We start from the raw sequence: 24,552 nt of genomic DNA, 5'->3' as shown, positions 1-24,552 counted from the left end.
TGTTAACGATGTTTACAAGATTTACTTTTTCTTGGAGTCAGGTTTCAAACACAAAGAAGCTGAAGACCTGGCTAATTACCTGGATGAGTATCCTGACAAGTTGTTATCTAACAACTCTATCTCTGCTCTGCCTTCATTTATTTGTAGTTAGAATTGTCTGCTATTCATTTCAGCTTAATGTTATACTACACTTAATAGAACAGCACGCTGTTTAAATTTTCTTTGAGGTTGCTTACATGGTTCTTGGAAACAAATTTACATATAATCACAACTCAGTGACGATATATTTGTAAGTCAAATGTATTTATCATAAGCTTAAAAGTTGTAATGTCAGGTTTATTGTTTATTTTAACTTAACGATCTAAGATGGCAGTGCAAGCAGGACTACAAGCAGTCCACAACATGGCGGCACTCTTCTCTCTTTTCCCACGCTATTCTTTGAAGAAGCATGAATTCATACAAATATTAACACATCTAAAGCGCTCACCAAAACCTAATAGTCTAGTGTTTATGACCTTGTCAGTGAAAAATACACGCTATTAGGGACAGTTTTATATGCTGCCAAAATCATATTTTCTGGTTGCTGTGTACATAATAGTATAACATTTTGCTACCATGCTGCTCTCTAGCACAGCTGCGCTTGTTAAACCTATCGCCATGATATCTGAAGAACTGAGATTGTACTACGCTTTATTTAAATGATCACAATACTAAACAAGCACATGCTATGTTTCTAATTAGATGAGAATAAGGTAATGCTGTATTAATATGCTATCTTTAATGTTTCACTTAAACCCTGTTAACAGAGTTTATGGTGTTATTTAGATCATATTTTTTTTCTTTTTTTTTTCTTTTGGTATTTCTTCCCGCGCTATTGCTTAGGGTAGCATACTCATATTAATATTAACACAGATACAGTGCTCATTAAACCTGAATAACATGCGCTTGTGCTCATGCCAGAGAATATTACATGTTATCAGGAACAAATGTTATGATGTCAAAATCACTTTCCTCTGATAGCAATGCTTACAATATTATACATCTTTTCTAATGAGCTGTTTTCTAGCACTGCAGCACCTATCAAATTCAACATTGTGTTATATGGAAAACTGGGACTACACTGTGTATTATTAAGATGTTTGCAATACAAAACAAACCTAGGACTCGTCTGAGATCAGATGTGATCTAGGTAATGCTATATTAGAATGTTATATTTGCGGTTTAATTACACTTTGAGGACAGTGCTTGTGGTGTTATACAGTCAGCCATTAGGCGGCTTCTTTTTTTTTTTTTTTTCTAGCACTGCCATATTAGATCTAAAAATCACACTATTGCTATTATAATCACAGATCTCACCAAATTTAACAGCATGGGCTATGGAGTTTTCCCTCTCTCTGTGCTGAGTAAATGACATAGCGTGCAAACTTATCTGTGAATTGTTAAAATATAAGATTTTGCTAATTGAGTCAAAAACAATTACAACTTCAAAGACGTGGTTTAACTTTCTATTGCACTCTCTACATTGCTATTAAGCCTCAGAGAAAGAACTTTAATGAGATTAACTCAGATGATTTACAAGGCAACAGCAAGTACAAAACTCTGTCTCCATATGAATGGAACTAGAATTGTTTGCTAATCATCTGAGCTAGATGTTATCTCTTACCAACTTGCCTTCTTGCTTAACATGACTCTTGCTGTTAAGATCACACACAGAGCTAATGACACTTTATCAATAAGACACAAATACAGTACTGATCAGCTAAATGGTATTTTACAGCCTAATTCATCCTTAACAGCAGAGTAGGGCAGTCAAACTGGGGCAGGCTAGATTGTAGACCTATCTACAATCTCTGATATCAGATATGATTAAAAGACATATTTATCGCCAATATTACTATTTTACATATTAATATGCTCTTTTTCAAATGGTGGGAGTCTCATAGGTGTAACATTCTTTCTCTCACCTTAATATGTGCTTATCATCCTTTTTCATTACACTTGTGCTTATATTCTTGTTATTTTTGCACAAGATTAGCATCATTACATGTTCAGACTATTTTATCTCACAATTATCAAATATTGCTCGCTCTTTCTTAACAACTCAAGGAGTTTACATCAGACTAAGTCGTCGAGAATATTACATAAATAATTTCAATGGCAATTAAAATAATCTCTTTTAATGTAAAGGGTCTAAAAAATCCTATTAAGAAAAAAAATATCCTGAACTAGATCACCAAATTAAACCCTGATATAATTATGCTACAAGAAACCCACCTATCAGATACTGAAGCTAATAAGATTTCCATAAAAAATTTCCTTCCTCCTATCTTTTCATCAGCAATTGGGAACAAAAATGGTGTCATGACTTTAATAAAAAAACATAAGGATTTAGTGATACTCTCCCATAAAAATGATAACATGGGCAGATGGACTAACATTAATGTAAAAATATGCAACAAAATAATATCGTTAGTTAATATTTATGCACCAAATTTAGATTCACCTGAATTTTTTCTGTCTCTAGCAGATATGTTAGCAGCTGTAGGTGACACACCTTATATTATAGGGGGTGACTTTAATCTCATATTAAATTCCTCTATTGATAGAAAATCTAAATATAATTATAAACCACCCAAAGCAACACAAAATCTTCTTGATTTAATAACACAATTTAAACTTTGTGATATATGGAGAGCAACACACATGACAGAACAGGATTATACCTTTTATTCAAATCCCCATAATTCATACTCCAGGATAGATTACTTTTTAATATCAACATCTTTGATTCCTGACGTCCTTAAAACTGATATTGGTAATATTTTATTATCTGATCACGCACATGTTACACTACAGCTCAACATAACCCAAACATCAATATATAATCCTCGATGGAGATTTAATTCCACACTATTAACTAATCCTAGTTTTATAGAAAATATCTCTAATGCGATGCGTGAATATCTTAGCTTTAATTTGCCAAGTCATACCTCTTGGTATAATTTTTGGGATGCTTTTAAGACGTTTATCAGAGGGAAAATAATAACATTTACAGCCTCTAAAAATAAAGAATTAAACAAAGAAATATTGGAATTAGAAAATACAATAAAATCTTTAGAACTAGCACATATAAATGATACTAGCAATTTAATTACACTAGAAAAACTTAAAGCATCCAAACTCAAATATAATACTCTATTAGGAACTAAAGCTAGTAAGGATATTTTCAAAAACAATGCATTATATTACTATGAAGGCAATAAAGCTGGACATCTTCTAGCCAATTATTTGAAAGCCCGTAAAGAGAAAAACACCATCTCTTTAATCAAAGATGAGAACAATGTCCCCTTAACAAATAATATAAACATAGCAAATAGATTCCAATCTTTCTACAAAGATTTATATACCTCAGACATTGATGCTGAGCCATTAAATTACGATTTCTTAGAAAAATTAGATCATCCCACTGTTTCAGAAGAAGATAATGAGATGTTCTCAAAAAAGATCACAGTTAATGAGATTAATCTTGCTATTCAAAGCATGGCGATAAAAAAGGCACCTGGACCAGATGGATTACCGATTGAATTTTATGCAGCGTTCAAATCCATATTATCCCCAATTTTATGTGATTATTTCAACTACATGATAGAAACTGGTAACATCAAGGGCTCTTTCACTGAAGCCAATATTATAGTATTACTGAAACCTAATAAGGATCCCAGTTTAGTGCAAAATTATACGCCATTATCTTTAATAAACTTAGATGCCAAAATATTTGCCAAAATTCTTGCAGAGAGAATACAACATTTTTTACCCAAACTCATTCACCCAGATCAAACTGGTTTTATGAATGGGAGATCCTCTTCAGATAACACAAGAACTTTCTCTAATATATTAATACATGGTCAAGAAACCTCAGATCCTTTGGTTGCAATAGGACTTGATGCTGAAAAAGCTTTTGATCGTGTAGAATGGCCATATCTGTTCAAAGTACTGAAATGGTATGGTTTATCTGATGAATCAATTAATATAATAAAGGTCTTGTATACTTCCCCAACTACATATATTCAAATAAATGATGTAATCTCTAAACCTTTCACTCCAACAAGAGGCACTAGACAGGGTTGCCCATTGTCACCATTATTATTTAATTTAGCTCTAGAACCATTACTAACAGCTATTCGTCAACATCCCCTTATACACGGTGCTAAAATTGGTCAACAAAATATTAAATTAGCAGCATACGCGGACGATGTTCTATTATTCACTTCTCCTTCCTCAATACCTCACATCCTGTGTTTAATCTCTAAATTTGCTGAAATATCTGGTTATAAATTAAATACCACAAAAACTGAACTTCTGCCTATAAACTGTGTACATTTGAAACATGTTATTAAACAATATAATTTTCAATGGAATGAAAATCAAATTAAGTACCTGGGAGTTCTTTTCGGCCCCACTATTGAAGATACTATTAAATATAATTCTGATAATATAATTAAAATCACTGAAACATTAACTCAAAAGTGGTCCCCTTTAAGGCTCAACTGGTGGGGTAGACTAGAAACTGTAAAGATGATGATAGTGCCAAAAATTAATTACATTCTTAGTATGCTCCCTGTATTACTGAATCCTCCAACATATAAGAAAATTGAAGCTAAACTAATACAATTTTTATGGAGTAATAAAACACCTAGAATTTCTGTTAAAAAATTGAAAGCTTGCTCACTAAAAGGTGGTGTCAATTTCCCTAGTTTCTATGAATACCACATATCCTTTCTTTTAAAACAAAACTCAGCTTATATGTATGATAAGGAACAACACATCACATCACCATGGTTCCATCTTTAAATACTAAAGCAACCAGATACACCAACACATTTCTTTCCTTGGTCTCAACAGACTAAAATCTCTTCCAATGTTTTGTTTAAAACTCTTAAAACAGTTTTCAAAGAACTTGATTCAGTTCTTACACACCCCTTAACACATACCATATACATCCCAATTTGGAATAATCCAAAGTTCAAAATTAACAACTCTTGTATTAATTGGACTGCTTGGAAAAGAGCTGCGTTTTGGTCCCTTAATGATGTCATAAAAGATCACTCTTGGCTTCCCTTTTCCCAATTATGTATAAAATTTGGCCTCACAAATTCTCAACACTATAAATGGATCCAACTCAAACATTGTGTAACTAATACATTAGATATAAGTAAATTAACTACTGAGTTACCCACTTGCTGGAAACTCTGCAAATCATTTATGTCTTCCAAAAAAGTTGCATCTACATGGTACAAAATACTTCAATTAGCTAAATTCAGCTCACCAACTAGTACCATGCAATCATGGGAACACGATCTAAACACCCAACTAAATGAAAAAGAATGGGAAAAATTCTGGTTCAAAACTACTCATACCACCAAATCAGCGTCCATTTCACAATCTATGTTCTACCTAGCACACAGGGCCCTATGGACTCCAGCTAAACTCGCCAAAATGAATACGACAAAAAACAAAAATAATATGAATAAATGTTGGACATGTGAAAAGGATGTTGGAAATCTCAAACATATTATTTATTCTTGCTCATTTGTTCAAGATTATTGGAACTCTGTATGGAACACAATATCATCTACCTTGAATATTCAAGATGTTTTAACATATAACAGTCATATTTGGATCCCTAATGATACAATCACCACTAGACAAATATCAAGCACAATTATTAGACATAATGTTACATCAAGCTTTAAGAACCCTTTTCTTTTGTTGGAAAGACCTTACCAAAGTAACGTATTTAACTTGGTGGAATTCTGTGTGTATATTAGCTAAATATGAATATGCTGCGGCTGAAAAACATAACTCACTTGTTAAATACAATAAAATATGGACTTCTTTACTAGATCAACTACATAATAACCTCTCTTAGAGTTGAATTTATGTATGATCATGACTTGTTATAGCAATAATTCTTGTATAATCTTAGTCTGAACATGTATGCTGATGCTTTGTTATTGTTAATCTGTTATGCTGGTTATTTGCTTTTATTTTAGCCATTTGTTATTGACTACAAAACACAATAAAAATATTGGAACAGAAAAAAAAACTCAAGCGGACCACGCCCTCTTCAAGAAGTTGTTGAAGAGCTACTTCTTTGCCAAGACCTACTCCTCACTTTATACCGCTGCTTGATGCACCCTCCCTGGCTCCTAACCTGCTAGTTCACCCTGTTAGATGCTTCTCCCCCTGCATACTCCTTGTATACTCTTCTAAGTTTTCCTATTCTGTATTTTATTTAATGTTTGTAAGCCACATTGTGCCTGCATGAGTGGAAAAATGTGGGATATAAGTGAACAATAAATAAATAAATCCAAGCAACAGAGTCAGACAAGCAGACTTCTGCCTGGATTCCCGGTGAAAGGCTTGTTGTGGAGAGGTAGATCTGAGAGTCTTCAGCATAAAGGTAAAATTATGTATCGTACCTGATAATTTTCTTTCCATTAATCATTGCAGATCAATCCATAGACTGATGGGTTGTGTCCATCTACCAGCAGGTGGAGATAGAGAGCAATCTTTTGCCTCTCTATATGTGGTCATGTGCTACCAGGAAATCCTCAGTATAATCGATATCAAAGCTCCATCCGCAGAAATCACCAAACAGAGAATTACACCCACAAAGGGACACTCCGCCACCCAACCACCGCCGAAGCTGGGGGGGGGGGGCACCCACACCCGCCAACGCGGGGGGAACTGGCATGTCCTGCTACTGCAACCGCGGGAGGAACTGGCTTAACCCATCACCGCCAAAGCGAGAGGGAAACAAAGCTACCCTACTACCGCATGAAGCGGGAGGGAGCACTGGCATAACTTAGTTATGAATCCAACCACCGTCGAAACGGGGGGAAAGAAGCAGCAGCTCAGTGTAACACAAAGTTGTCCCAACTCCAGGGAAATCCAAGTGGAAGAACTTGAACCCGAAGTCCTCCTGAACAGCAACTGAAGTCTAAACTTGAACCTGAAACATAACTGAAAACTAGAAACGAACAGTACAGATATCTGGGAGGGACTATGGATTGATCTGCAATGATTAACGGAAAGAAAATTATCAGGTATGATACATAATTTTACCTTCCATATCATCATGCAAATCAATCCATAGACTGATGGGATGTACCCAAGCAGTACCTACACAGGGCGGGACATGGAAATCCCAGAACGCAACACTGATGCCCCAAATTGAGCATCGGCACGTGCTGCCAGGTCCAAGCGGTAATGCCGTGAGAAGGTATGAGCCGACAACCAAGTCGCCGATCTGCAAATCTCCTCCAAGGAAACGGATCTGGACTCCGCCATAGAGGCCGCCTGTGCTCTAGTAGAATGAGACTTCAGCTGGATAGGCGGCACCTTCCCTGCGGCCACATAAGCCGCCGCAATCGTTTCCTTGACCCAACGTGCCACAGTAGGCTTAGATACCTGCAGACCCCTACGAGGGCCCTCAAACAGCACGAACAGGTGATCTGACTTCCGGAAATCGTTGGTCACTTCCAAGTATCTGATGACAACTCCTCTAACATCCAGGCATCTGAGAGCAAAATACTCCTCTGGAGAATCCTCTCTACGGAAGGAGGGTAGACAAAGCTGCTGATTCACATGGAAGCGAGAAACAATCTTGGGCAGAAAGGAAGGCACTGGGCGAATAGACATTCCTGCCTCCGTGAACCGCAGGAACGGCTCTCTACACGAGAGCGCCTGGAGCTCGGAAACCCTCCTGGCTGAAGCGATTGCCACCAAAATGACCGCTTTCAATGTCAGATCCTTCAGAGTCAGCCGCGATAATGGCTCAAAGGGTGGCTTCTGCAAGGCCCGCAGTACCAGATTGAGATTCCACGTAGGCACTATCGAGTGCAGAGGAGGGCGTAGGTAATTAACCCCTTTGAGAAAACGCACATCTGGCTGAGAAGCCAGGGAAGCACCCTTCAGGCGACTCCTGAAGCAAGCTAGAGCCGCTACCTGGACCTTAAGAGAGCTGAGCGACAGGCCTTTCTCCAGCCCTTCTTGCAGGAACGCCAACACTGAAGCAATTGGTACGTGAAGGGTGACAGGGATCCTGCCTCACACCATGATGCAAAGGTACACCATACCCTGGCGTACGTAGAAGTAGAGCACTTCTGTGCTCTCAGCATAGTGGCAATGACCTTGTCCGAGAAGTCCTTCTTCTTCAGACGCTTCCGCTCAAGAGCCAGGCTGTAAGACCAAAGAGGGAGGGATCCTCCATCACCATGGGACCCTGATGTAAGAGACCCCGCTCCGCTGGAAGCCGCAGAGGACTGTCTACGGAAAGCCGGATCAGGTCCGCATACCAAGGGCGTCTGGGCCAGTCTGGACCCACCAGGGCCACCCAGCCTGGGTGTTTCGCCACCCGGCCAAGAATTCTGCCCAGCATAGGCCAAGGCGGGAACACAAAGAGAAGCTCCTGTACCAGCCACTGCTGGAGAAGAGCATCGACCCCCCCTCCCCCCCCCCCCCAGAGATCGAGGGTCCCCATCCTCTGCTGAAGAACCGCAATTGGCCAAGGTCGCCATCAGATCCAAGGTCGGCATGCCCCAGCGCTTCGTGATCTCCAAGAACACCCAAGCAGACAGTTGTCACTCTCCGGGATCCAAGGTATAGCGACTGAGAAAGTCCGCCTCGACATTCAGGACTCCCGCAATGTGAGTCGCCGACAGCTGGTCCAGATTCGCCTCTGCCCACTGGCATAACGTCATGGCCTCCCTGGCTAGGTGGGCACTCCTGGTACCTCCCTGACGATTGACATAGGCCATGGCCGTGGCATTGTCTGACAGGATTCGAACTGGCCTCAGTATCAGTACCTGAAGAAACGCTTGAAGCGGCAACCGAATGGCCCGAAGTTCCAAGAGGTTGATGGACCACTTCGCCTCCGCCTGCGACCATATCCCCTGCGCCATTCCTTCCCAAGCAGTGGGCTCCCCAGCCCCTCAGGCAGGCGTCCGTTGTAACGACAATCCACTCCGGGGACATGAGAGGCATACCGGCTGACAACTTGTCTGACGACAGCCACCAATTTAGCGCCCTTCTCACCGCCGGGTCCAGGGGAAGGCGTACTGCGTAATCCTCTGAAACCGGAGTCCAGCGCCGCAGAAGAGAGTGCTGTAGTGGTCTCATATGGGCCCAGGCCCAGGGCACTACCTCCATTGTGGCTGTCATGGAGCCCAACAGTTGCACATAATCCCAAGCCCGAGAAGCTGAGGAGGCTAGGAACCAACCCACCTGGGCCTGAAGCTTGAGGCTCCGGTTGTCCTGCAGGAACACTCTGCCCACTTGGGTGTCGAACCGAACACCAGATACTCCAGGGACTGAGTCGGGCGCAGCTGACTTTTCTCCCAGTTGATGATCCATCCCAGGGAGCTCAGAAGAGCGATGACCCTGTCTGTCACTCTCCCACACTCCACAAAGGAGGGGGCTCGAATCAGCCAGTCGTCCAGGTAGGGATGGACTTGCACTCCTTCCTTGCGCAGATAAGCCGCAATGACCACCATCACTTTGGAGAAGGTCCGCGGAGCCGTAGCCAACCCGAATGGGAGGGCTCTGAACTGGAAGTGCCGGCCCAGCACTGCAAAGCACAGGAAGCGCTGATGAGGCGGCCAGATGGGAATGTGCAGATAAGCTTCCTTGATGTCCAAGGATGCCAGGAATTCTCCTTCTTGTACCGCAGCAATCACGGAGCGGAGAGTCTCCATATGGAAATGCCGTATTCGCAAGACTCGATTGACTCCCTTGAGGTCGAGAATAGGCCGAGAAGAGCCTCCTTTCTTTGGCACCACAAAGTAAATGGAGTAACATCCTGTGCCAAGCTGCTCTACGGGCACTGGGACCACCGCCCCAAGGCGGAGCAAGTTGTCCAGAGTCTGCTGAACTGCTGCCACTTTGAGGGGAGACTTGCAGGGAGAGTTCACGAACCCGTCTCTCAGGGGCCGGCAGAACTTCAACTTATAGCAGTCTCTGATGACTTCTAGAACCCAAGCGTCTGAAGTTACCCTGGTCCACTCACCCAGAAAAGAGGACAGCCTTCCTCCTATCTGCTCTGGGCCATGGACCAGGGCCCCGTCATTGGGTATGAGACCCTGGGGGAGGACTGGAGGAAAAACCTCCTGAGCGGCGGTCTCTGCAAAAGGAATGCTGCTTCGGGGAGAACCTCTGCTTGAAGGAGGAGGAGGAGGGGCCCGACTTGCCCGGGCGATACAGACGGGCTTCTTGAAAACGGCCCTTAGAGGAACCAGGGCGAGCACTGCTGGCCCTTGCCTTGACCTCCGGCAACCTCTTGCCTTTAGAGCTGCCGAGATCCGAAGATCCAAGATGGCGACGGTTTGAGCAGCTTAAGCGGACACACTCAGAGTTTGCAGCAGCTGACTCTTGTGAGAGCGTCTTACCTGTCTATCGATGGGGAAGAGGAGAGGCAAAGTCCGGGAGGCTCCCCATGTCCCGGGCGGAACGCCCCAGCTACTCCAGACGACGCTGGAGCAATTCCGAGTTTTCTCCGTTCCTGAGTTGGCGTCTACTCCTTCAGCCGAAGCTGGCGCTTTGACGCTAGACGGCAGTGGAGACGGGGCTTCCCTGAGCCCCGTCGAACGTGCGGCACCTCCACAACCCGGAAGAGAAGCTCTAAGTGCGAGCCCTGTCGCTGCAAACCTAGGAGGAATACAAGGCGAACAGGGAGGGAGCCAGCACGAGAGGACATCTGGAGCCGATAAGCAGGAGGGACCGGGACTATCATCTACTCACGTTGTTTCTAAAACAGTGAGTATCCTGGAGCAAGCCTCCAAGGCCCCTCTTCCGGAGTTTTTAGTGGGAATGGTAGTGAAACCTGCCGTAGTGACTTTGGAGTCACTATGGGACTTAACCTCTACGACCCAATCTGCATTACAAGCTCTAGTTTTGAAAAATATGGAGACAATTAAAGCACTTTCGGAGACTGCGTTAAATCAAATACAAACTTGTGAACTCCAGGCTTCGGAGGTTAAGAAATTGTCAGAAAAAACTGAAAAACTTGCACTGGTGGAACAAACTTTAATTAAGGACAAAAACTTCACTTCAAGACGCCTGGAGCATTTGGAAAATTATTCTAAGAGATTGACTTTACGTTTCATAAATTTTCCTAGATCCCCTTTAATACTTCCAATCCAGATGGTTAGAAAATATTTAATAGAAACTCTGGGAATGCCTGAGAATTCATTGCCACCTATAACCCGTGCTTATTATATACAAGTGGATGGGAATATCCCAGAAAATTTACAGAGGCAAGATGCAATGAATCTCACGGCATTCCTCGAGTCTTCTCTTGAGGTTATAACCCAAAGGACCACTTTACTGGTCACATTTGCGTTGGAAATAGAGACGCTGTGCTCAAACTTTCTTTGAGAGACTTGGATTCGCTGTTTTTGGGTTCAAAAGTCAGAGTATTTCCTGACTTATCCAGGGAAACTCAGAGGAGACGCAAGATGTTCTTGTTGTTACGTTCTAGGGTAATAGCAATTGGGGCAGACTTTCTTCTCAGATTTCCATGTATATGTAGAATAAAATTTCAATTTAAACAATATCAATTTTTTGAACCAAAACAGCTGGAGGACTTTATAATAAGCAGAGAAGAGGTCAGAGTACAGGTTTAGTCTCATATGTAACACTGTATGGCAGATTAGAGAAAGCCACTCAGGAATTAAGCTGCTTTTTTTTTTTTTCCCCCCCCTTTTGTGAAATTGCTTAAGATTTAAGTATAGATATTTCCTTTTTCTTGGATCAATTACTTAAATTTGTGGGTGATAGTTGAGTACCCTTGAGGTCGATTATATCTGTATATTGAATGATGATTTTTCTTTTGGTGTATTTTCACTCATAAGTATATATTATGAATGTTAAAATTAATAAATAAAGAATTTTTAAAAAAAAGAACTGCCGAGATCCGTCACGATCTTGTCCAGCTCATCCCCGAAGAGCAGTTTGCCCTTAAAAGGCAACTTGGCTAAGCGGGATTTGGAGGCATGGTCAGCTGACCAATGCTTAAGCCATAGCCATCGACGGGCAGAGACTGTCTGAGACATACCTTTAGCCGAGGCTCTCAAAACATCATACAGCAAGTCTGCCAATCCGCCCTCAAGGAAGGATCCGAGGGGGAGGCCCGCTGCACCACCGTCAGGCATGCCCTGGCCACATAGGAGCCGCAAACCAAGGCCTGCAAACTCAAGGCGGCCGCTTCAAAGGCTAACTTTAAGGCCGCTTCCAATTTCCTGTCCTGTGAATCCTTAAGGGCAGAGCCACCTTCCACCGGCAAAGCCATCTTTTTTGTCACAGCAGTGATTAGAGAGTCCACTGCCGGCCAGCGCAAGGCCTCCTGTTCACCCTCTGGCAGAGGGCACAGACATGTCAAGGCCCTGGCTACCTTGAGGCTCACCTCTGGAGAATCCCATTGAGCCAAAATTAGAGTTTTCATGGCTTCATGGATGTGGAAGGTCCTGGAAGGGCGCTTGGTTCCCAACGTAATAGCGGAACACGCCGAGGCTGAGGGAGGGCCTTCCTCCGGAGAGGAAATAGTCAAGATGCTCATAGCCTGAACTAACAGGTTAGGCAATTCCTCTGAGCGAAAAAGCCGCACTGCACAGGGGTCATCTCCCCCATCAGGGCGAGGATCAGCCTCCTCCAAAGAATCCCCAAGGGACCTTTGGGAGAACTCAGAAACGCTGCCCTCATCTACATCAGAGGAGACAGAGTCCCCCAAGATCTGAAGATCCACCCGAGGGCACTTGATCAGGGAAGCCTCTTCCCCCATATCAGCGTTTTGCAGTTGAAAGGCCTGATGCAGCAACAAAATAAACTCGGGAGAGAAACCCCCCTGTTTGTGCACCTCTGCAACCTGGGCCACAGCCCTAGATGAACTCTCAACCTCCACTCCATAGAGCAGGGGAGAGGCGCGCTGTGCATCCAAAATGGCGTTCGGCAAGTCACTCCACGAAGGAGCCGCGCGGGAAGCATTAAACTTCGCCATCTTCTTACCGCCGCCCAACTCAAAGGCGGCCATACCAGAGGCCGTCTGAGCTGCATGGGCAGCCGACGTCGGAAGGGCGGACATCGGGGGATGGGCGCCTAAGGCGGGAAAGGTCGCCGACGTCCCAGTGGAGGAAAAGCCGGCTAAATCAGCAAAATCCAGAAGGGCGCCCAAAAAGGGCTTCTCTGCCTCCGATCCCTGCGTCTCCCCACTAGCCGTGCAATCGCGGTCCGGGGAGCGCTTTTTCGTGCCCTTACCATCTGACGCCATGATCCACGAGGGAAACGTTCGAGGAACCCTCTGCCCGCTAAGCAAAGGTCAAATTCTTGCTTCTTGCTTCGAGCTGCAACGAATTGTGTCCCAGTGAGCAGCTGCAAGTAAAATCTTTTCTGCTTCAAGATTGTTATGCTTTTGTTTTTTTTAACGGAGCCAGCGGGAGGGGGGAGAAAAGGAGGGACCTGGCACTACCAGGTTTGCACTTACTCACGAAGAGCCCTCAACCCCAGGTACTCAACAAAGCCAGAGCTGCTGCGTGTGACCACACACCTGCTAGATAGAGAGAAAACTGAGGATTTCCTGTTAGCACATGACCACATATGGAGAGGCAAAAGATTGCTCTCTATCTCCACCTGCTGGTAGATGGACACAACCCATCAGTCTATGGATTGATCTGCTTGATGATATGGAAGTTGCATTTGCTTCACATTGTGGTATTGCTGCTGGAACTTCTTTTGCATTAAGGGTATCTTGCATTTATTGTGAATGTGCTCTAAAACCCTTTTTCTTTTTGTATATCAAACTGTTTTCAAGTTCTCTTGTTTGGATGTACTTTTTGCTTTGGTTCTAGTAATTAAATAAAGATTTCTTGAAATTCAAAAAAAAACTTTATACACAGTTCTGAGCTCTGGGAAAGCTATTCCATTCAGGCACCATGCAATATCATCACCCACTTGTGTGCCTGATTGTAACCTGCTGTTGATGGAAAACAGGGATATCAGATTCAGAGAAGTTGAAACAGAACAAACAAGTTGTTAACAGCATGCTATAAGCACTGATGTTTCCCTTCCTCGGCCAAAGTGAAAATTAGTGGAGGTTACAAATGGAAGAAATAAAAAAAAAAAAACACAGACAGGAGATATGGAGGAGAAAGACAGACAGACAGACAGACAGAGCAGCAACACAGCAGCTCAGGGAAAGAACATAGACATCTATTGAATTTCTGGATTTGTGGATATATAAAAATGAAACTGGACTATCTACCACCTTATATCGTAAACCTTCAAGCCGTAATACACTTCTACAGTTCAACAGTTGCCATCCATACCATTTAAAATACAATCTCCCGGTTAGTCAATTTCTGAGAGTGAGAAGGGTGTGTTCCACTCTTCAAGAGTTTAAGCATCAATCGATAGATTTAAAACAAAGATTTCAGGCACGAGGATATCCTACATCATCGATTAGAAAAGCATATTTACGAGCTCGTTATGCTCAACGGCCCCTGCTATTGAAAGAAAATATGCCTGATGTTGAAACTCGAGAAGAAAAACTAACATGTGTTCTTCCGTTTACTATAATGAGTCAGAAGCTGATACAAAGTATTAAAACCCATTGGCATATTTTACAGTTATTTCCCTGTTTTCCAGAATCTCCCCGAATTGCATACACTAGGGGAAAAACAATGGGGGAGCTGTTCTTTATTCTAGTGGGACAGAAGGAAGAGGGGAACAAGTAGAATGTGGTCATTGTCAGTGGTGTAAAACAGGAATTATGGGCCCCATTTGGTGTGCCCCTGGTAGAGATAGTATTATCCGCTTGAGAGAAAGAGTCACATGTGACTCGAATAACGTGGTATACAGTATTATCTGTCCCTGTGGACTCATTTATGTAGGGAGAAGTGCTAGACCGATTAAGGTTCGGTTAACAGAGCACAAATCCAGAATCACTACTCAGAACATGCAGGCACCCCTAGTAGCCCATTGGCTAGATAAAAATCATACAGTTGATGAAATGCGTTGGAGAATTCTGGAATATGTAGGTCCAAGGGAGGAGGGAGGCTCAGTTAAAAAACTATTGAATTATCGTGAACAATCTTACATTTTTTCATTAAATACGGTATCACCGACCGGCTTAAATGCCGAGTTAGAATGGATGTCACTAATTGGTTAGATTAGTGAGACTCAATTTTAGAGGTCCAATAGAGCCCGGGGGAGGATCCATGAGGTCAGAGATAATTAAAATATTTAAGCAAGAGAAGAGAACGCCGGCGCCATCTTGAGAAGGGGTTAACCCGCTATAATAAAGTAGAGCTGACGCTGGGAGAGACTGTAGGTAAGAGTTTTTGACATGTAGAATTTTAAAATAGCCTAGATTTTGAAAACTTATGAAGAAATGTTTTCTAATTGCTAGGAAAATGCATTAATACATTGGGTTTTCTATTATAGGGGACAGCCCTTGACACAGCTCGGTACAGAGTGAAACATGCATGTCGGGCAGTTGAACCCTTTGGTCTGATTATAAAAGATAACTAATTAAATTGATAAAAGTTATTTAAAAATTTAACTTAAAAATAAGAAAATTGGCTGAACCAATGAAGAAGTGGGCGCTAGTTACATTGCCAGATTTACATCTTTGGCAATGAGCGCCGCTGAGGTTGCCTTTGAAAAACATGAAGACATGAAAATGGTTAAGATATACCTTTCTATATGCTTGAGAAGTAGAAAACTCTAAAATAGTGTGAAGATTTTCGCTTTAATTGAACCAATCACTGGACCCAACTTTGAATGAGATACTTGTTAGATTTCATAAGGGACTGGTGCATAGTCTTTTTAAACTAGCCACGTTTTGGTTTTCGGGATGGACAGCATAGCATAGCAACAGCTCCTTAAAGTTTGAGAAGGAAATAATTAATACGGGGCAGGGTCAGTCATATACCACTTCTCAGGAACCAACAGGCCCATTGTCTCATCCTCATCTTTCAGCCCAGGAATATGATTACCACTAAGGCTCTCTCTCCTACCAGGCCTCCTCTGTTGTTTCAGTGGCAAAAGTGGATTAGCCAAATACTTCCTCTGTTTTATGTATAAATGGCTTTTAAAACATGTCCTTTTAAGTACTTCAAAGGTCTAAACATTAGATAAGCCAACTTTCTTCAGAAGAATTCTCCAGAACAAGAGGTAATGGTAGAAGGCTATAAGGAAGTAGATTAGAAAACTTTTCTTCATAAAAGAGATAGAAGAATTGTGGACTAGCTTCCAAGTAAAGGTTGTGGAGATAAAGAGAAACAGAATTAAAGGGGCATATAACAAGTAGGGATGGGCAGTTGTTTAAAATGAATATTGTTCACAGTTAAGAGTGTGCACTATTTGCATATAGTGCACATTTTTCTTAAAGAGGGCACACTATTTGCACATAATACACACTCTTTCCAGAAAGATGCACACATGAGCTAGTACACATGCGAACCATCTCAAAGTGCACACTACATGCAAATAGTCCACCCTCTTTAAGAAAAGTACACATATTCATTTGACAATTAAAAAAAAATAAAAAGAGAGACGAACATGAAATTCTTTAGGGTGCCCATCCCTAATAACAAGCACAGAGAATTCCTAGTTGTGAACAAGGGAGAGGAAAGCCAGAGAACAACTGGAGACTATGACAGTTTGGCTAGGCTGAGTTGATGAGCCTTCTGTATTTCTTATGCCTGTATTACATGCACTTACCTGTTGGGCATAAGACACTTCCACATTATCCAAAGAGCTGCGGCCTGGGGGTCCTGAATCACTAATATAACTGGACTGTAAAGAAAAATATATAAAAATAATCAATGAGCATACTGTCCCATTTTTATATGGGAATTTTAAAGGATAACATAATAAAATTTATGATCATCTTTCTTTACAGTTGCACTTTGAAAGCTGAGAAAAGAAGCTTCGTATCAGAAAATAAATTTTCAAAACTGCTAGAAGTAATTGCAGAGCAGTAGACAACACATTATTACACTGTTTTCAAACATTTCTGTTACAGAATTTCTTCAATCACAGAGTGAATATAGGATGTCACTTTACAACTGACCTGCCATCAAGTGAGAGACAAGAAATCTGATCAGCTGAATGGTGAAAAAATAGAATACATTTCAATCTACAATATAATTACGCCAAAACAAATTGGTATAAGTACAAACAATTAAAACAGAGGTACTCATAATAAAATGTTAATAAAGAAAACTAATATTTTGTGCATAAAAAATGGGCATTAAATCTTCAAATGGTTTCTGTGTTTTAAATATTTTCCCTTGAAGGGATGCAGAAAATCAGGCCTTACCTGCTAGTTTTCTTTCCTTTAGTAGTGCCAGACCAGTTCAGGAACTTGTAGGTTATAGCCAAAATTCTATACATATGGAGTCAAAAAATTGACACCGATAAATTTTGTGCTACACGCTATTCTATAAACAGCACTCAGAACAGATGCCATATACAGAACAGTGTTTGATGCTGGGATCTGCTGCGCCCAATTTTGGGTGTGCAAATTTACACTTATAAAAGTGCTTGTAAATTCCATAAACACCCTCGATTCACTCGTGCCCCTCCCATAGTCATGCCCCCTTTTTGGATCCACACAAACTTTACACGGAGATCCTGGGGCCTAAAGATGCGTGCACAAATTGTAATTAATACCAATTATTGCTGATAATTATTAGCACCCAATTATTGGTGCTGCTTCATTTATCAATTAAATTGCATGTGCAAATTGGGTACGCACCCATATCTGGACTGCAATTTTGAGTACCATATTTAGAATTGGGCCTTATGTATCTATTGACCAGTAGGTGGAGATAGAGAGTTCAGAATTATGTTGTACTTTATTAGGTACCTATACTGCTCAAAGAATTCAGTATTTAAATATCAATGCAGTGGACACATGACAAACTTAAAAAGTAAATATTTATTTATTGCATTTGTATCCCACGCTTTCCCACCTCTTTGCAGGCTCAATGGGGCTTACAATACATTCATGGATGGTGGAAATGAGAAGAGGGTAGACATTTAGTGTTACAGAAGGATTTGGGTTGTATGGTAATAGAATACATAATAGAGAAAACAGAAGGCATTAATTTACATTCAGGGTATACGTAGGAGTTTCATATGACTTGGTCTTTGTGATAGGTCTTGTCGAAGAGATGGGTCTTTAGTAGTTCTAGAAGTTGGTCAGTTCATAGACCGCTTTCAGGTTGCGTGGCAATGCGTTCCAGAACTGTGCGCTCGTATAAGAAAAGGTTGATGCGTGCATTAATTTGTACTTTAGACCTTTACAGTTGGGGAAATGAAGATTAAGGAATGTGCGAGAAGATTTTATAGCATTCCTGGATGGTAGGTCTATCAAGTCTGACATATAGGCTGGGGCATCGCCATGGATGATCTTGTGTACTAGGATACATATTTTGAATGTGATGCGTTCTATGAGTGGGAGCCAGTGTAGCTTCTCTCATAGGGGTTTTGCACTCTCGCATTTTGATTTTCCAAATACGAGTCTGGCTGCTGTGTTCTGGGCTGTTTGGAGTTTTTTTTGAGTATTTGCTCTTTGCATCCAGCGTAGATTGAGTTGCAATAATCTAGATGACTGAGTACTAATGATTGTACCAGTTTACGGAAGACGGTCCTCGGGAAGAATGGTCTCTTTTTAATTTCCACATTGATTGGAACATCTTTTTGGTTGTGTTTTTCGCGTGATTCTCAAGTGTTAGGTGCCGATCAATGGTAACACCAAGAATTTTCAAAGTCTCCGAGACGGGTAAGTTTAATTTTGGTGTGTTGATGGTGGTGAACTTGCTCGTGTTGTGTTGAGATGTGATGTAAGTACTAGGCATTGGGTTTTTTCTGCGTTGAGTTTTAACTGAAAGGCATCTGCCCAGGAGTGCATGATATATAGGCTTTGGTTGATGTCATTGGAAATTTCTTTTAGGTCTTGATTGAATGGGATGTAGATCGTTATATCATCGGCGTAAATGTGTGGGTTGAGGTTTTGGTTAGATAGTAGTTTGGCCAGAGGTGTCATCATTAGGTTGAATATGGTCGGTGAGAGGGGAGATCCCTGTGGAACTCCACATTCAGGTGTCCATGCGGCTGATGTAATCGAATTTGATGTCACTTGATATGAGCGTGTGGTTAGGAATCCTTTAAACCAATTAAGAACATTACCTCCAATGCCGAAGTATTCAAGGATGTGTAGTAGGATTCCATGATCAACCATGTCGAAGGCGCCTGACATGTCGAATTGTAGAAGTAATATATTCTTGCCGGTTGCAATCGTTTGTTTGAATTTCGTCATGAGCGTAACTAATACTGTTTCAGTACTGTGATTAGAACGAAATCCTGACTGGGAGTCGTGTAGTATTGAGAATTTGTTTAGATATTCTGTGAGTTGTTTGGTTACCATTCCTTCTGTTATTTTGGTTATTAAGGGAATGGATGCAATTGGTCTATAGTTGGTTAATTCACTCGCATTTTTCTTTGCATCTTTGGGTATGGGGGTGAGTAAAGTTCCTTTACTGCCAAGAAAAAAAAACCCCAAAACAGGTAAACAGCCTGCTTGCACAAACCCTGAAGCAATAAAGAACTAGGGAAGCAAAGAACAGGAACAAGATCCAAATATACAGGCAGGTAGTTCAACTGATTCGGTGCTACTAAAGGAAAGAACATTAGCAGTTAAGACCTAAATTCTTCTTCCTTTGCATGATGTAAAAAGATGGGATGGGAAGTAAAAAGATGGGAGGGGACTGGATGATCCTCCTCTGAGAACTGAGGCACCAAACAAAGCATCATTAGCTAAAACATCTAATTGTTAATGTTTTTAAAAAGTATGAAAAGATAGCCAAGTGGTGGCTCTATAGATGTCTAAAGATGAAACAGCAGAATACTCTGCCCAAGAGGAAGCTATTCCTCTAACAAAATGAGATTTCAAAAAGCTACGAGACACTTGTCTGCCAAAACACTGTCTTCTCTTTTAACCACTTAGCAATAGTAGCTACAGATACTGCTTCACCCTTCTCAACTTTCTCAAGGGGAACAAATAATTTGCCAGTTTTACAGAATTCATGAGTTACTTCCAGTTATCTGTAAGTAAAGGGTCATGGATCGGATATACTGCCTTTCCGTGGTACAACCAAAGCGGTGGTTTACTTATATTATATATGCAGTCCCCAGTGGGCTCACAATTAAGTTTTTGTACCTGGGGCAATAGAAGATAAATGACTTGCCCAGGGTCACAAGGAGCTGAAATGGGAATTGAACCCAGTTCCCCAGGTTCTCAAGCCACTGCAGTAGCCCTTAGGCTGTAAAACAGAAAAATCGTTATCATAATCTTCCCTGCAAAATGAGGGAAGATTTTTTTTTTGTTACATTTGTACCCTGCGCTTTCCCACTCATGGCAGGCTCAATGCAGCTTACATATTGTATACAGGTACTTATTTGTACCTGGGGCAATGGAGGGTTAAGTGACTTGCCCAGAGTCACAAGGAGCTGCCTGTGCCTGAAGTGGGAATTGAACTCAGTTCCTCAGGACCAAAGTCCACCACCCTAACCACTAGGCCACTCCTCCGCTTAATGTCCTGATTTTCATTTAAGACTTGAGACTATTTTGGAAAGGAAGGAACTGGACAGATTTAAACTCCTGCCACTGTGAACCTGAAAAACAGATTTCTACAAGACAAGGCCTTAAGTTCTGAAATCCTTCCAGCTAATTTAACTTCAACCAAGAATATTGTCTTCAAAAAATGACTTTTGAAGAGTAGCTTTTCTCAATAGATCAGAAGAATGTTGAAGAGAATTTAGAACTAAACTCAACTCCAATCTGGACAGATCTTATAAAGAGGAGGATGCAAACAGCTGACACCCTTGAGGAAGCACGCAACATCTGGACACAATAGGTAATTTTTCAAGCAACCTCTGAAACCAACCAGAGCTGTTGCTTTCACTTTCAATGAACCAAGAGAATGACATTTTTGAAAGCCACTCTGAAGAAAAGCTAAAATGTTAACAACTGAAGTGAAAAAGTGGGAAAGATCTTTCAGAACACCAACTTACTAATGTTCTCTACACTTTCGCAAAAGCTGAAGAAGTTGACTTCTTTTTAGCTTGAACATAATAACTTGGTAGAAATAGCCCTTTCATCTCAATCTTGTCCTTTCAATAGCCAGACTAACGTCAAAGGGGGAGGGATCCTCCATAACGACTGATCATCGACGTAACAAGCTTTTCAGTTGGGAAAAAAAAAAAGAATAGGATGATCTGTCTGAAGATGGATTAGGTCCTTCGAGGACAATTTGGAACTATTAGGATTATCCTGCCTGGATGATCTGCAATATGCTGAAGAACTTAACCTATCACTGGCCACAGAGGAAAGACATACAATTGGCTTTCCCACAGCCACAGCTGTAGTAGAGCACCCAGAGCTTCTGCGCTGAAGTCCCTTTGGCATTCATCTTTGCCATAAGCTCTAGAATTGGATTGCCCCAATGGCTTTGTAGTAGTATTTACCTGCTATCTCACCTTTGCTAGTCTGGGGCATATACAAGCCATTCTCTTACAACAATATGGATTCTGTGGCCTGAATACATCTGTAACCATCAGAAACCAGCTTGTCTACAAAAGAAACATTGTTGCTGGGCATACTATGATGACTTCAAGTAAGGACATTTGCTACAAACTAGCCTCCAGTTATCTCCTGGGAAGAGTGGAGGAGAGTAACAGACACAGATGGCTCCAGAAGTATGAGATCTGTCAGGGAGGATTGCTTGCCCTCTGATAACAGTTTCCTTCCTATAACAAAGGCCTCTCTTCATGACCATGAAGTGACGAAGAATTTGGCTGGACAGAATTGCACCATTGTGATTGGTCCACAGGTATCATCTGATTCAGAAAGATGCCAATGTTGGACTGAAGAAGGAGAAGAAAAAGGAAAAGACCAGAAGACTTGTTGGAGAACAGATGGCTCTGACAGAGAGCAAGAGACCAATTACCTAAACACCAGTGAACTGCATACTTTGTAACAAACTGACAAGGTTAGCTCAGCTACAATACTCGGCTCACCCGAAAGATTGTGCCATCAGTATCCAGAACACAGACCTTGGACTTTATTTCTGGACTGGAAGAGACTCGTGGAGGCTTCCACTAGAGCAGTGATGGCGAACCTAGGGCACGCAGACCCCTCTCTTTTGGCACGTGCGCAGTCACTGGTCCGCCCACTCTCCCTCCCTCCGAGCACCAGGCCGGCCTCCATCCCTCCCACCAAGCACCAGGCCGCCTGCCCTCCCCTCCCTCTTCCAACCAAGCAAGCAAGCACCAGTTGCCCGCCCGCCCTCCCTCCCAGCACCAGGGCACCCCCTCCTCCGAAATTTAAAAGGCGTACCTCGGGGTTAAGGCAGCGTCGGCAGCGAAAAGCGTGTTCTTTGCTCTGAGCTTGAGAGACAGAAGGGAAGGCCGAAGGCGCGCCAAGCAAAGAACACGCTTTTCGCTGCCGACGCCACCTTAACCCAGAGGTACGCCTTTTAAATTTCAGAGGCGGAGGAGGGGGGCCCTGGTGCTGGGAGGGAGGGAGGACGGGCGGGCGGCCTGATGCTTGTTTGGGACTGAGCCCCAAAAAGCTTTTCTCGCTAGGCTTCTCGAGACGCTTGAGTTCGTTTCTTCATACGAAGACACAGACTACAAGTGGCTGGGCTATGGTTGGGCCCAAGGCACTGGATACACTAGGTGTGGGTATCGGTATCTGAGATGGCCCAGCTGCACAGAGTACGTTTGAAGCCACTGGGTGTACTCGATGACATGGAAGGAAAAACGGCTTCAGCAAAATCAAACGACGCAATTGTGTCAAATAAGTGAAGGGCACGAAAAAGGGGGAAAAACTGACTGCACGGCCTAAGGCCGGCCGCGTCGAAAAAAAAAGCAAACTTAAAAATAGGCCAAAAAAACACTCGTTCCTGGGCCAAAAACGAGGAGCGCAGAAAAAAATTCTGTCACCTCATCCAGACAAAAAAAGAACTGAGGAGTCACGTTCTCAACGGGTGGGAAGTTGTCCACACATGCACGCCAGAAGACTCTGGAAAAGTTTTTGCTGGAAAAATTTTGCTGCTTCCTGGGCTGACGCGGACGTTGACCCACTTGTGAGAACAAGCAACCTGCTTGTCCTCGGAGAACTATTAATTTTCTACCTAATAATAATATATTTCATTTATTTATTTATTATTTGTTACATTTGTATCCCACATTTTCCCACCTATTTGCAGGCTCAATGTGGCTTACATAGTACCGTAATGGTGTTCGCCAAGTCCAGTGGATAACAAATACAAGGTGTTGGTGTGGTCGAATAAGGTTCGTCAGTTTCGGACGCAATGGGGATAGAAGAGAGGAAGGGTTGTAGGTGTCCATAACGAGCTGTGGTGATACTGTGTTGCAGAGTTCAGGCACCTAGGTTGGGTCGGTAGGATATGCCTTTTTAAACAGGCGAGTCTTTAGTGATTTCCTTAAGTTCAGATGGTCGTAGGTTGTCGGTTTTACTTACCCCACCTCCCCATTCCCCCTCTACTCATCCCATCCTTCTCTTCTCCATCTCCCCTTTATTTTATCCCTCCTTACCCCTTTACTCCCAAATTATACTATCCTATCCTGACTACCCTCTCTTATACTAATCATACATTATCAAGGTCAACTTATCATACACTATCAAATTCAACTTATAATGTTTTGAAATTTCTATTATATGACTTTGTATTTCAAATTACTATGTAAGCCGCATTGAGCCTGCATTGTGTGGGAAAGCGAGGGGTACAAATGTAATAAATAATAAATACGTTGTTTTGTATTTGAGTCCTTTGCACTTTGGGTAGTTGAGGTTTAGGTATGTTCGTGATGATCTGATTGTATTTCTGATTGGTAGGTCTATGAGGTCTGTCATGTATCCTGGAGTTTGGCCAAAGATTTGTGGACCAGGGTGCAGATTTTGAATGTGATACGTTCTTTGATTGGGAGCCAATGCAGTTTTTCTCGGAGGTGCTTGGCACTTTCGAATCGTGTTTTACCAAATATCAGCCTGACTGCAGTATTTTGAGCGGTCTGGAGTTTCTTTGTGAGTTGTTCTCTGCATCCCACATAAATTCCTTTGCAGTAGTCTGCATGGCTTAGTACCACTGTTTGTATTAGATTGCGAAATGTTTCCCTCGGGAAGAATGGTTTCACACGCTTGAGTTTCCACATAGAGTAAAACACTTTCTTAGTTGTGGAGTTCACTTGGCTCTCAAGTGTAAGGTGACGGTTGATTGTAACGGCGAGTATTTTCAGGCTGTCCGAGATAGGGAGGGTGTAGTCTGGGGTGTTTATAGTTGAGGGTTTGTTCGTATTGTGTTGAGATGAGAGGATGAGACTGTTTTTTCAGTATTGAGTTTCAGCCGAAATGCATTTGCCCATGCGGGCATGATGTTTAAGCTGCGCTTGATTTCACTGGTGATT

The 24,552-nt window shown here is 42.2% G+C and overlaps 1 protein-coding gene across 4 annotated transcripts in view; it reads right to left on the bottom strand.

Moving 5' to 3' along the window:
• The window catches only part of NUP93 (nucleoporin 93), a 1,074,191-nt gene that overhangs the window by 738,244 nt on the left and 311,395 nt on the right, over window positions 1-24,552 (bottom strand). For all 4 annotated transcript variants that reach the window (XM_030203719.1, XM_030203720.1, XM_030203721.1 and 1 more), the window contains one exon: window positions 16,777-16,851. In XM_030203719.1, the coding sequence (XP_030059579.1) occupies window positions 16,777-16,851 (75 nt within the window). The remainder of the gene's footprint in view (window positions 1-16,776; window positions 16,852-24,552) is intronic.

The sequence above is a fragment of the Microcaecilia unicolor genome, chromosome 5, assembly GCF_901765095.1.
Source record: "Microcaecilia unicolor chromosome 5, aMicUni1.1, whole genome shotgun sequence".
Taxonomy (NCBI): domain Eukaryota; kingdom Metazoa; phylum Chordata; class Amphibia; order Gymnophiona; family Siphonopidae; genus Microcaecilia; species Microcaecilia unicolor.
Note: the sequence above shows the minus strand (reverse complement) of the source record. Positions and strands in the feature narration are given on the sequence as shown.